Here is a 13,546-nt window from a genome sequence, read left to right as displayed (position 1 = left end):
GTTCTTACAATTTGAAATTCACTATTCCCAATAAGTAATACTATGTGAAAAAGAACAAATTTGATTTAATTTAAGATCAGAAAACTATATTGTATTCAACTTGGATTTTTTCGTCGTTAGTTCTAATGTTTTCCATTACCGTGCACCACCGGTTTACTGTAAATAAATATTTATAAACTAAGTTTCGGTAATTACCAAACGAGATTTACCGAACCGCCCTATAGTTTATTAATAAAAAAATCAAAACAATGTTCGTCACTTTACCCAAATCCGTTTCTTACCGAAAAAACTGTAATTGTTTAGGATTCGCCGTAGACGTAATTTTTCACCGTACTTTCAGTTCGCTAGTGCACAAATGCCTTAAGGTGATTATAAACGAAGGCCCAATCCACACCTCAAATTTTCAAGAGCATAAAAACTTGAGAACCAAACAGCCGCTCCTATTGAAAATTTATCCCATGGTCACTACCAACAAGCAAGTAATTACAGTTAACTCTCCCTTACTCGATATTGAAGGGACCATCGAGTTAGGGAGGTATCGAGTTACAGAACACAAAACCAGTGCAACTGCGATCCAAGAGACCATCGAGTTAGCCATGAAAACCAACTTTTACTATGGTTCTCTAACTCGATATCGAGATACGGAATATCGAGTAAGGGAGAGTTAACTGTAATTACTTGCTTGTTGGTAGTGACCAATGGGATAAATTTTCAACTAGGAGCGCTGTTTGGTTCTCAAGTTTTATGCTCTTGAAAATTTGAGGTGTGGATTGGCTTCGTTTATAATCACCTTAAGCATTGTAGCACTACGAACTGAAGTACGGTGAAAAATTACAGTCTACGGCGAATCTAAACAATTTACAGTTTTTTCGGTAAATAAACGGCTTTTTCGGTAAAAGTGGACGAACATTGTTTTGATTTTTTTATATAATATAGGGGGTTCGGTAAATCTCGTTTGTAATACCGAAACTTCAGTTAAATATTTATTTACAGTACGTTGCCGGTAAAAAACATTACCGAACAACGAGAAAAAATCCAAGTGTGTACCAATTATGTTTTGATCTTGAATTAATCAATTTGTCTTTTTAATAGTTATTTTGGTAGTGATTAAATTTAAGAACTGTGTCATGAAAATCTGGAATAAACTATTCATTGGTCATTTCATTAAACGTGCTCAATCGTGTGTTCAGTCATGTAAATTAACAACAACTCATTAATGTGTTATAATTAATATTGTATATACTATTTAATCATATCCTAGGATTGCTATTTCTACTTGTTTCGGTTTAGGTTTATGGCGTAATTCACAAATTTCATACGCCAAAAAATTGTCATTTTTCACACCCAACCACCCCCTTGGTAACGCAATTTGTATGAATATTTTTCAAATTTTATAGGAGCTGTAACATCTTCAGTACACCCACCCACCCTTTTAGCGTTATGAAATTTGTCGGTCCTACATAGAAATTTTTAGTGGACTGGACTGCCGAATGATGACGAAAAACAACTTGCTTTTGTGATTTGAACGGTTTTCTTGTACGTCATCACGAAGCAATGCTCCTGCTTGATGAAATGATTTTTTACCCCCTTGCTATTCGTGATCAAACGTCAACTTCCCACCGCAAAATCGCTAGTGTTTGGAGGTGATGTTAACCTCCAAATTGCGAAATCATCACCTCCAAGATAGTTCTAATACCCTCCGTTGTATGAATTATGGTGGCGCGTCGATCGTCGCAAGTTTCTCGTTAAACAGTCAATACATTCTACAGAGTCGCCTTTACAGGCGCCAGTTGATGCAGATGGACATGGGAAAAGAGAAAAAAACGAATGAAGCAGCCATGCGCTCTCTCTCTCTCTGGTTGCAAGCAGCATGCTGTTGCTGAAGCACAAAATCAATGAAAACAAGGAGCGCATTTGAAACTCTTTCGAAACCTCTACCAGTATGCCATACACTCTGGCAAATAAATTAACGAACTTCAGAAATTTCCCTTATGAAGCCTGGAAAAATCTATAAAAGCCTATTTCAAAAGGCTTAATATGGATTTTATACCATTGAAATGGGAATCATAATGGAAAAAATAGATGAATATAATGAACGCCTACAAATTTCATTGCGCCCCTTGATGATTTTCATTGCTATTATTAGTAATTTCCATTGAAATGATAATTATAATCGAGTAAGAAGTTAAACTTAATGAACAATTACACATTTCAATGCGTGCCTTATGATTTTTATTGATGTTATTAGTCATTTCCATTAAAATGATAATCAAAATAGAAAAAAAATTGAGTTTAATGTACAATTACAAATTTCATTGTGCGCCTTACGATTTCTATTGTTGTCATTAGTGTGGAAAAGTTATAAGACTGTTATTATGAAACGTAAAGAAGCGTACTGAGTAGAAATTGGAAACGCTTAAGTTGATTGCGGATTCACTTACTCACGCCTGATCAATTTTCTTCGATATTTGCAAGGGTAATATTTTAGTAAATATATTAACGAATTTGGAGTTGATAAAAATTTTATTTTTCAGCGGCAGTTTGGAGATTACAATATAAAATGAGAAAAGCTGGACGAAACATGAGTGATTCAAAGAATATCCAACCTCAAAATCATCGCTACCGTTATCACCCTACATAATATTACTAAAGGAAACAAGTATTTGGAACGAAAATACGCACTTTTTGTGGGAATGAAAATTACATTATTTGTAAAAGCATTTTTCAATAAATAGAGAATGATGATTCAGCTCACATCTTACAAAATAATAATGATTAAATCAATTGTACATTTTTCGAATGTCTGATTTGCACACCAAACTAGTATAAACGAACTTCCATTTCTAAATGTCGAATTTCTGAACTTTGGCTAATTTATTTCTCAGCACGTCGAAGAAAAAATCATCAAAAATTTCATCAATATGCCGATTGAACAGCATACTGTTTATAATAATTTCCGTTATGAATAGTAATGTACTTAATACTGCAGAAGTATTGAATCCATAAAATTTTATGTCAATGTTCATAATGCTGGTCTATGAAATAAGCAAGATATCACAATGGCATAATTTAGATTAATTCATAAGACGAAGTAATGAAATGCTTACCGATTTCTTGTGGCAAATAAACATAAGTGAAAATAATGAACTTCGTTAGTATTTTTGCCTGAGTGTACCATTTTTACCGCTTCTCTTCTCTTTTCGCCAACACTTCACTTCACTTCTCTTCTCTTTCAATATGTCATCGCCCTTACTCTCTCTGTGCGGTAAATTCATTTATGTGCGGTGCGACGGGTGGTGTTCATCGGGATTTGAAAATTATGTTGCCGGATGCCGACGCACATACGGAACGAACGGTAGGCCCAACATGAACGGTGCGGCCACGCAAACGGTTCAACTCGGGCTAGGGGCAAAATTCACCATGGGCATAGGAGAAAAATGAACGAGTACTCACGGTTTGATTTCACTTGCGTGGAGGCATTGACGGTTGCTGCCGCACCTCACGTGGCCGACACGCGGTTCTCCTCGGGATGTCGCGCTCGATCTTACTTGTTCATCGGGTTGCCGTCCTCAACGGCATTCGTGGACATGCTCGACGGGGTACAGCCGTCACATCGGTGGTCGTCACCAATGATGGCTCTGTCGGTAGCGTGCGTGACTCTCACGCGGGGGTCACCAGTTCGAGACGTTCGACGGATCTTCACTGGTTATTGACACGGAAATCTGTTGGGTTGGTGTATATCGGTCCGAAACCGAACCTTATGAATCGCTCGCTGTTGTCGCCCTGCCAAAGGCTCGGGTTGATGTACGCTTTGCCCGCTCCGGCCCACGCGTACAGCGGAGAAAAAAATCCGAAGCTGGAAAGCGGGGTCGAAAACGGTCGCTAACTAAGGTGTGACGGGCCTTGCAACTTGCCACGAACCTAGTTAAAAAGAACGTCGCACAATACGGGACATTCAGGACTTGCACCTTGAACAATGTAGTTTGCCGTATTCAACACCTGAATTAGCTGTCGTATCAACTAGTCACACTAAAACCGCCAACTCGCACAAAACACAAAGCATTCCAGTGTTTATCCTGGTATTTCAGTGTTAGTCCAAGGTTAATAGTGTGGATCCTGCGTTTCCAGCGTGGATACAGAGATTCCAGTGTGGTTACTAGAATTTCAGTATGGATCCTAGGAAACCAATGTGGATTCTTAGACTCCAGTGTGGATGCTGGGATTACAGTGTAGATCCGCGTGGATTCTGGTATCCCAGTGTGGATTTTAAGATAATAGCGATGCCAGATCCAGTGTAGATACTGGGTATCCAGTGAGGATCCTGAGACTCTAGTCTGTATCCTGGAACTCCATTGTTGATCCTGGGATTAAAGTGTGAATGTTGTAATTCCAGTATGGATTCTTTGACTCCAGTATGGATCCTGGGAGTTCAGTGGGGATCCTGGAATTGCAGTTTGGATACTGGGATAGTGTGGATCCTGGGAATCCATTGTGGATCCTGAGACTCCAGTGTATAAACTGGAACACCCTTGTTGATGCTGGGATTATAGTGTGGATGTTGTGATGGATCGTTTTACAAAGAGATGGTATTTTAGTGTGGATCCTGAGTTTCTTCTTCTACTTTGATTTATTTAACATGGTGTCATTCACCTCTAATCCTGAGTTTCCAGCATGGAAATTGAGATTTTAGTGTGGATCTCGGATTCCACTGTGGATACAGGAATTCTAATGTAAATCCTAGCATTCCAATGTGGATTTTGGGATTCAAGTTTGAATTCTAGTGTTCATGTGAGATTCTAGTTTGGATTGTGTTACTTCATTGTGAATTCCAGGCTTCTAGTATAGATATTAGGGATATTAGGATTCGAATATAGGATTGTAACCTTGAGATTCTAGTGTGATTTTTCCAGTGTGCATCTTGCGATTTCAGTGTATATCCTGGAATTGAAACATGGATGCTTGATTTCTAAAGTGATTCCCGGGATTCCAGTGTGGATCCGCGGCTTACGGACTGAATTCTCTTATTCCAGTGTATATCCTGGGATTCCAGTATAGGTCCTGGATTTCTGGTGTGGATTCTAGGATTTCAGTGTGGACAGTGGGGATTTTAAATTAAAAGAGGTTGCTGGTATTCAGTGAGGATTCTTTTATTTATAATACATGAAAAATCCTTAGATTTCTACTTAATCTTTTACTTTGTGATGTGGAGGTTCTCAAACATAAAACAACTTTAAACACATGATGAACAGCACTCAAAAACGCCGGCAGCTTCCCGATCTGCCTGTCCTTTTTTTCGTTGCCGTAAAATCAATCAATAAATTGTGCTCTTGAAAATTTGTAGTTTGGCTTCGATCTTCACCTTAATGTCTAATGTACCTACCTCTGCATAACGATAACTCATCTCATCTTTCTCTATCTTCCTACAGATCGCATCCCGGCCAGACTGGTGCTCTACTTCCTGTCGTGGTCCGGTTTTCTCGTTTCGTTCATGATGCGCAACGATATCAACTTCGCCCTGGTGGCCATGGGTACGCGACAGCTCGTCCAACTCGTCGATCAACAGCCACTGTGCGCCCTCCAGTATGGCTCTGGCAGGAACATCACCGCTGGTACCGGTGGTGGCCAATGGAAACTTTTCCGATCTGTTGCTGAGCAATTTCTCCGCATCTGCCGACGATATGGGAGACCTGATGGGAGACGTGGTGGTGGAAACAACATCATCCAAGCACAACGAGAATCTGTATGGGAACTTGACTGGGACTCGACGGTACAGGCCGTCATCAAGGGTTCGTTCTATTGGTGCTACGTGCTGTCGCAGGTAGCCGGCGGTGTGGCCACTCAATACTTTGGCACCAAGAGCGTGTTTGGCTGGAGCCAATTCTTCACGGCTGCCTGCAGCTTATGCATTCCGTACGCTTCGGATATTCATTACGGAGTGGTTATTTTGTTACGGTCGATCCAAGGCTTCGCCAGTGGGTTGACCTGGCCTGCGATGTACGCCATCGTGGGATATTGGATACCGCCAGTCGAACGAAGTCGATTCATGTCCAGTTTTCAAGGGTTCAGTATCGGCATAGGATTGACGTACCCGTTGTGTGGATTCATCATTGCGCACTTTGGCTGGAGATTGGTGTTCTACACTACCGGGACGATTGGAATGGTTTGGTGCCTGTTTTGGTATTTGCTAGCCTTCAATACTCCTCAAGAGCATCCGCGGATAACGCCTGAAGAGCTGGAATACATAGAATTGAACGTGAGCGAAGATATCAAAAATGGTCAAGGCATGAAGGTACCATGGAAGAAGATATTCACATCGATGCCGGTGTACGCCATTGGATTGACCACTTTCGGCAGAATTTGGGTTCATTACACGTTCATAATGTCCGGACCGGAGTACATGCAGAAGATTCTTTGCTTCGACATCCAGCAAAATGGACTTCTTAGCGGAACGCCATTCTTGTGTTCTTACCTTTCTTCGGTGCTTTTCTGCTACATTGCCGACATTCTGGTTCACAAACAGCTGATGACGTTGACCAACGTGCGGAAACTGTTCACTGCCCTCTCGCAGATCGTTCCGGGGGTTTTGGTGCTGCTGGTTGGTTACCTCGGGTACAACATCGTGATTGTGCTGGTGCTGTGGTTCGTTGCCGTAACGTTCATCACGGCCTCGTATGCCGGCGCCATGGCGAACATCGTGGACATCGCACCGAATCTGGCCGGACCCGTGCTGGCATTTGCGCAGACCATACACATGACGGCGTCGTTCCTGCAACCCCTCGTGACCGGAGTTATGGTGACCGATGCCGTAAGTTTTTCAACAGTTTAATTGAGCAAATGTCGCTTAATCTGTGTTCATTTGAAAATCCAATCTTTAGGCATTTTTGCCGGCGTAAGCGTTGAAAAATCAGCATTTTAGAACTGAACGAAATCAGACCAACTAGGATATTTAAAGTGATTTGGACAGACCGTTACGCTTATTTAATTTCGACATTTCCATTCGATTTTGCCGTAAACATTCAAATCATATACGTCCAAAATACATTTTATTAGATGCCTCCCAAACCTTTTTTTTTTATTGAATACATGTTGGTTATTCAAGCCTAGCACCAAAAAGTGCGTATAGTCTATAGATGATGCAACGTGTAAGCCTAAGTAACTAAAAGATCGACTTCCCATGATAATTTACACTTTCAAGTTCCAAAAAATACATACGGAAACTTCTAGGAACTTTTAAATTCAATTCAAGTTCTAAGAAGTATCTTAAGCTGCTTTTAACCTTTCAGTCGTCGTGTGGTTGGCCACCGTCAGAACCACCACGCTGCTGTTGTGAACGAAAAGCGAGGTTTTTTCACCAGTGTTGTACAAAATACAACAGCGCGACGACTGAAGTGTTAAGCTGAATAAGAGTTCCACTGTGAACTTCTGCAGAACTTCAGGGAGAACTTCTATAATCTCTCCCATAAATTCCTAAAAAGTTCGCTATGAATCTCTTTTTAACCGCGATTCCATCGGTAAAGAAGATAAGAAACCGGTTGACTGAAAAGTTTTGTTTAGGGTTCATTCAAATATTACGTAACGCAAAATTTGCCAATTTAGGACTCCCCTCCCTCCCCCACGTAACAGCTTTTGTATGGAAATTTTTAAATTTTTGTATGAAACGTAACACTATGTCAGACCCCCTCCCTCCCCCTGTTGCGTTACGTAATATTTGAACAATCCCTTACCAGTAACGAGTGCGAACATTTGTAGTGATCTCAAAAGCAATCCAAGCACGCACTAATATTTCCTCGCAACAAAACCCTTGTTAAAATAATATGAAAGTGTTACCTTGGAATTTATTAAAAAAAAAATAGTAGAAACAATAAAAACTTTTTTCTGCTCCTTTGCACTTTGTGGTGCCTTCTAATAAGGCAGCATCCCTTTATTACGTAACGCTCAAATAGATAATTGTCGAACAATTCCCTCCATAACGGTTTTTGTATAAAAAAAATGTATGGGCCCTAACGCTTGAGCCTACACTGAAACAAGCATTGCAGTAATGAGAACCGGGGCCCAGATAGCCGTAGCGGTAAACGCGCAGTAATTCAGCATGACCATGCTGAGGGTCGTGGGTTCGAATCCCGCTGGTCGAGGATCTTTTCGTAAAGGAAATTTTCTCGACTTCCCAGGGCATAGAGTATCTTTGTACCTGCCACACGATATACACATGCAAAAATGGTCAATCAGCAAAGAAAGCTCTCAGTTAATAACTGTGGAAGTGCTCATAAGAACACTACGCTGAGAAGCAGGCTTTGTCCCAGTTGGGACGTAACGCCAGAGAGAAAAAGAAAAAGTAATGAGAACCATGAACATATTTTTAAATTTACTATTCCAACCAAGATTGAGCTATGATGGACACTTTTATTTGCGTTTTGTTCCTTCTCAATCCAACCGCATCGCTAGCCGTGTGGTAAGCGTTCGCGCTTGACAATCGCCAGATCCTCGGTTCGATTCTGGCCTGCTGCAAGGTTAAACCATGATATAATCATTTTTACTGTCGGAATGGTGCCATGGTAAAATTGAAAACACAAACTGCTCGAAATAAATGCGAATTTAGTCTGCACAAATCAAGTGGTGTTGTGTCTTTAATTTAACCCTCTTCTATCAGAAGTAGTATTTTCAACCGCAACGCTGTTCTCAGTGTACACTGAAACAAGCGTTGAAGTAATGAGAACCATGAACAACACTCAGGCAAATGGACTATCGATAAACATAGGAACCCCTTATGAAAATTCGCCACAAGAAATCGGATTGAAGTTCATAAATTTGCCTTATGAAACCGAAATTTGAAAAACAAAAATAGTTTTCGTGGCAACCTGGAATCGAACCAAGAACCTTACGATCGATAGGCTCGTGCGTACGCCCCGCGCCTATCGACGCCATGATGTGGGACGATGCTGAAACGATACATAAAGCGTTCGTATTGCAATAATCGTTCCACCTTTCATAAGGCAAAATGTATGAAATTCGATAGTCCAGTTCGCTGCGTGAACACTTAAACAAGCATTGAAGTAATGAGAACCATGAGCAAGTTTTTAATTCATTATTCCAACCACGATTGAGATATCATGAATGCTTTTTACACAGACAAACAGACGTCACACTCTCACCGATGTCCATCGACCATATTTTTAACGGCCGATTCAAATATATGGTAGGTGGCCAATCCACCACCCGCAGCGCTCGCATCGTTTTTGTTCGTGTTTGACGTTTACACACTACCGCCATCTGTTGGTCCATCGGCCAAACACACCGATTTTAGCATTGGGCGTCTGTGCTTTTATTTGAGTTTTGTTCCTTCTCCATCCAACCGTATCGATAGCCGTGCGGTATGCGTTCGCGTTTGATAATTGCTAAAACCTCGGTACGATTCTGGCTTGCTACAAAGTTTTTTACCATGGTATAGTAGTTTTTACTATCGAAATGGTGCCATGGTAAAATTGAGTGCACAAAATAATCGAAATAAATGCGAATTTCTTCTTCTTCTTCTTCTGGTGGTACGTCCCAACTGGGACAAAGCCTGCTTCTCAGTTTAGTGTTCTTATGAGCACTTCCAAAGTTTAACTGAGAGCTTTCTTTGCCGATTGACCATTTTTGCATGTGTATATCGTGTGGCAGGTACGAAGATACTCTACTCTATGCTCTGGGAATCGAGAAAATTTCTTTTGAAGAGATCCTCGTGGTGATTCAACTTTTGTTCATTCCAATGCATAACGCTGAACATTGACTTAAGTTTTAGTATTTAAAGAGCATCTTCTTAGCTCCTTATAGGGCAAAATTTTTATTCAGCTGTCATTACCATTATTAAACAATAATTAAACATGCATGCTTATTTGTGGCTCTAATTGTTAGTTGGGTTTGCTAACGGTCAGTCGATACTTCCATTCAGAAACTCGTTCAGTTCCTCATGTTGTGCGTCACAAAATGTTATCATCAGCGTCGTATTTTTTTTTAAATCCTCCAAATAAACATCGACACTAAACAATTTTCCATTATTGTCCCATTACAGCAAAATCTCAACCAATGGCTGCACGTGTTCGGCGTTAGCTCGGCGGTGGCCATCAGCTGCTACCTGGTGTTCCAGTTCTTCGGCACGGCCGAAATCCAACCCTGGAACTATCCGGTGCCGGATCCGGAGGTCTGTTCAACGGACGATTCGGCGGTGATCGCGAACCAACCGATGCTCAAAGTATCGTCGGTAAGCGGCGCCGGGTACAAATACAACCGCGAAGACGACGACGAGAACGATAGCAGTGATAATTAAAGTTAAATACGTTAGGCTAGGATAGTTTCGGACTGTATAGAGGTTTTTGATCGACACAGAGATCGCTAAAAGAAAAGTGATAAAGAGATTAGTGCAGGATATTCGTTTGGGATGTTGAATGAAAAGCCTATCGTTCGTTGAACGGGCAAGAGTGTTGCGAGATGAGGTATTATGGGAGATTCAGAATGGTTGAGTTGCGTTACCACGAACCATTATTAATGGTAATGAAACTTTACCATGCACAAAGAATCAGCAGTTTTTAGATAAGGCAAGCGGATCGAAACAGACTAGGTGAAGAAAAATACAGTGCACTTTTCAAAGCTAGAATTTAAGAAATGTTATGAACTTTGGTAAGGCCGCAGCAATGCACAGCGTAATAGTTATTTGAAGCAGAATTCCAACAATTAACAACTAAGTTAAACACAGATGAAACAATATATCCATCGTAGGACGGCTAACGATTGCATGCACAGTTACTTAAAGACACACGGTGAGGTGGTTTGTTCGGAGTAGAGGAGTATTGCGCGTTTTCGCTCTTTTTTAATAAAGTTTTGACCTCTGTTATTGAGTTATTGCGAGAAAATGCTAAAATCCCAATCAACTGAATCAAATGGAGAAATGTGCAAGTCTATAATACTTACAATCAGATGTAACAAATAACGATTCATTTTTCATTCACAAAGCATGATCGTGCAAAAGGAACCAAAGCGATTTGATGTAACTGCGAAGATAAGCGTTTTTGATCAAGATCCTCGTCCTCGGTACAAGTATTTATCACGTAACGTGCAGTTAATACAAAATAAGAACAGTTAGAAGTTACAAGATGTAGATTTATGATTTTTACAGAAAGTGTTGTATCCAACGTGGCTTGCCGAGTTGGACAATTACGACAAGTGCTGTAAAAATCGAGTTCTGCAACGAGTTGCGTACAACATTTTTTGCAATTTCGGAAAAGGCCACTTGATGGTATAAGAAATCACATCGGGATGCGTTCAACTTCATTTCAAAATATCTGAAAATTGTTGTATAATGATTTATTACACAACTTAAAACAGTTGCGCAATGAAAGCTAATTGCGTAATAGTCATTACGCAACTGATTTCAGAAGATAATTCCTACTGATTTAACAAAAAAGATTGATGATAGATTCTTATTTTACTTGAGTTTATTTCTATTTCAGCTTATTTGTCGAAGCCCACAAGTTTTGAATTTGCGCGAAAATGAGCAAAGCATCTTTTGTTTACTGCCCAGTTTGTCCCTTAGTAGACGTAAGCGCCAACATGGACAAAATTAAGTTTTTAATTACTATGCATTCTTTATAAATGCGAAAATATACCAGAAGTGATTTCGCATGAGAACGCACACCAATTTTTCTGAACGTAGTTTTGTCTCGAGGGTTTTTAGAAAGTCTAGCTGGAAAATAAGCTTGCTTAAACAATGACTGCTTGTTGACGTCACTTGACAATAACGTCAGTTCATACATACAAATGAAAGAACAATCCCTGTTTGGTCAGAAAAGTTGGTGCATGCGTTTTCAGATGAAAAAAAAATACGTAATGAATCATAATTTTTCCTGGTCCACTTTACGTAATTACGTCATCTATGCAAATATGGGCAGTTTACTGTGGACAAACATCAAAGAAAGAGAAGCGCCGTGTACATATTATTCTATATTTCCACATGTGAAGCAAAACGTTTATTGATTGTTCTAGAAACTATAGACAAAAAATGAGGAACAATGTGTAGCACTCACATACTCACCTAACCAAGCGAAACAGTTATTAAAGTACATATAATGTTATTTAGGTTTCTAGTTTTACCGGATCTCACTCTTATAGATACTTGCAGAGATATAAATGATAAAACCGATGATTAAAGAAATAAATTTTGTAATAAACACGTTTGCGCCTGTAACCACAGTGTATAACAGAACATTTGTTTTATTTTTTGACGTTGGAGAACGTCCTTCGGCATTATGTGGGGGTACAATTCCAAAAAACGAAAAATTGAGCATTGTAACGAAAAATGGTCAGGTTTTGACCGCTAATAACTCAGCCGTTTATCGATAGATTTTCAATATTAATACATCAATCGATCGGAAATTTATCTACGCGTCGATTCAAATGGAGGACACTATTGATTATTGGCAACAAACTATTGAAAAATCGTAAAATGTTGACCCCTTTCTTATCTAACCAATCACGTTCAAGCACATTTTTCGATTCCGCTTCCCACTATAAAAGCGCACCGGTCTTGCTTCTTCCCTTAGTCTTCTTTTTACGGTCGGACTGTGAACACGGTCGGGCGAGTCATTTTCGCTTTGTGTTTGCACCCGCGTCAGAGGAAGACGCAAGGTTAATTTGCGACGGCGATGACGATGGCTTGGGCGGTTCTCCGAGCGGCAGTAGTTCGCGTCCAAGCCATCGTCATCGCCGCCGCAAATTTATCCGCGCTTGCAGATTTCGACTCGTGATCAGGGATTGAATCCTGAGAAAATTGAGAGAATCTCTCACGTATCGCTCTCTGTAACTATCATAACATGCTGCACGTTATGAGAGACTGTTTATCGTATACTGCTACAACTTTGATCAGATTGGGGGGATAGTAGTGAATGATAAAACCCCTCTAAACATGCTCCAAGCCTGGGGGACACTATTGCTTTTGGAAGTTCGTGGATTGTTTATCGTGCCAGTAAAGAAAAACACCTATCCCCAACGGTAAACAAGCGAGAAAAATGGATTTTATCATCGCTCTCTCGTTGGGGCTCTCGCTCGCTGCCTCCATTTATCAGACTTGTTACACCTTGCGATACAATGACGATCGTGGACCGCAACAGATGGGATGTTTTTCTTTGCTTGCTTTGATCGTGTTTCATACTCAAATGAGAGCGAATCCTGCAATGCCTGCTCGTGATAAATTCAGCTTTGGTGGTCAAGAAGCAAGCCCGCTAGGAACGAAATACCGCAGGCCCTCTGAGTTGCTGATCCGAGCAGCAGCTCGCTAATCGAGCGTCAGATTGGTGAAATCGCTCAAGATTTCAAGAGTGAGCATCGTTTCCAGATTTCGACTTATGTCCGGTGATCCACAACCTGTTGGTCTTGTGCGCCATCCAAGTCACGAAACATTTAGCTGGTTCGTTGTATAAGCAAATCGGCGCTTTTCAGGGCCATCAAATGTGTTGAAAAGAGTTAAAAGAATAATATTTCCGACCTTATTACATCTTATATTTCTCACTCAATCTCA

General features: G+C 40.5%; 1 protein-coding gene across 1 annotated transcript; it reads left to right on the top strand.

Annotated features, from left to right (window-relative positions):
- Window positions 1–5,371: 5,371 nt before the first annotated feature.
- LOC110680784 (sialin-like) lies at window positions 5,372–12,235 on the top strand (the record flags this gene model as incomplete). The annotated part of the gene is made up of 2 exons (XM_021856570.1): window positions 5,372–6,805; window positions 10,049–12,235. Coding segments are annotated over 2 exons (1,689 nt in total), but the record flags the coding sequence as incomplete, so codon positions are not given.
- Between the last annotated feature and the right edge of the window lie 1,311 nt (window positions 12,236–13,546).

This window comes from Aedes aegypti, unplaced genomic scaffold, assembly GCF_002204515.2.
Source record: "Aedes aegypti strain LVP_AGWG unplaced genomic scaffold, AaegL5.0 Primary Assembly AGWG_AaegL5_hic_scaff_1835_PBJ_arrow, whole genome shotgun sequence".
NCBI classification, from domain to species: Eukaryota; Metazoa; Arthropoda; class Insecta; order Diptera; family Culicidae; genus Aedes; species Aedes aegypti.
This window is presented reverse-complemented; position numbering and strand designations above follow the sequence as displayed.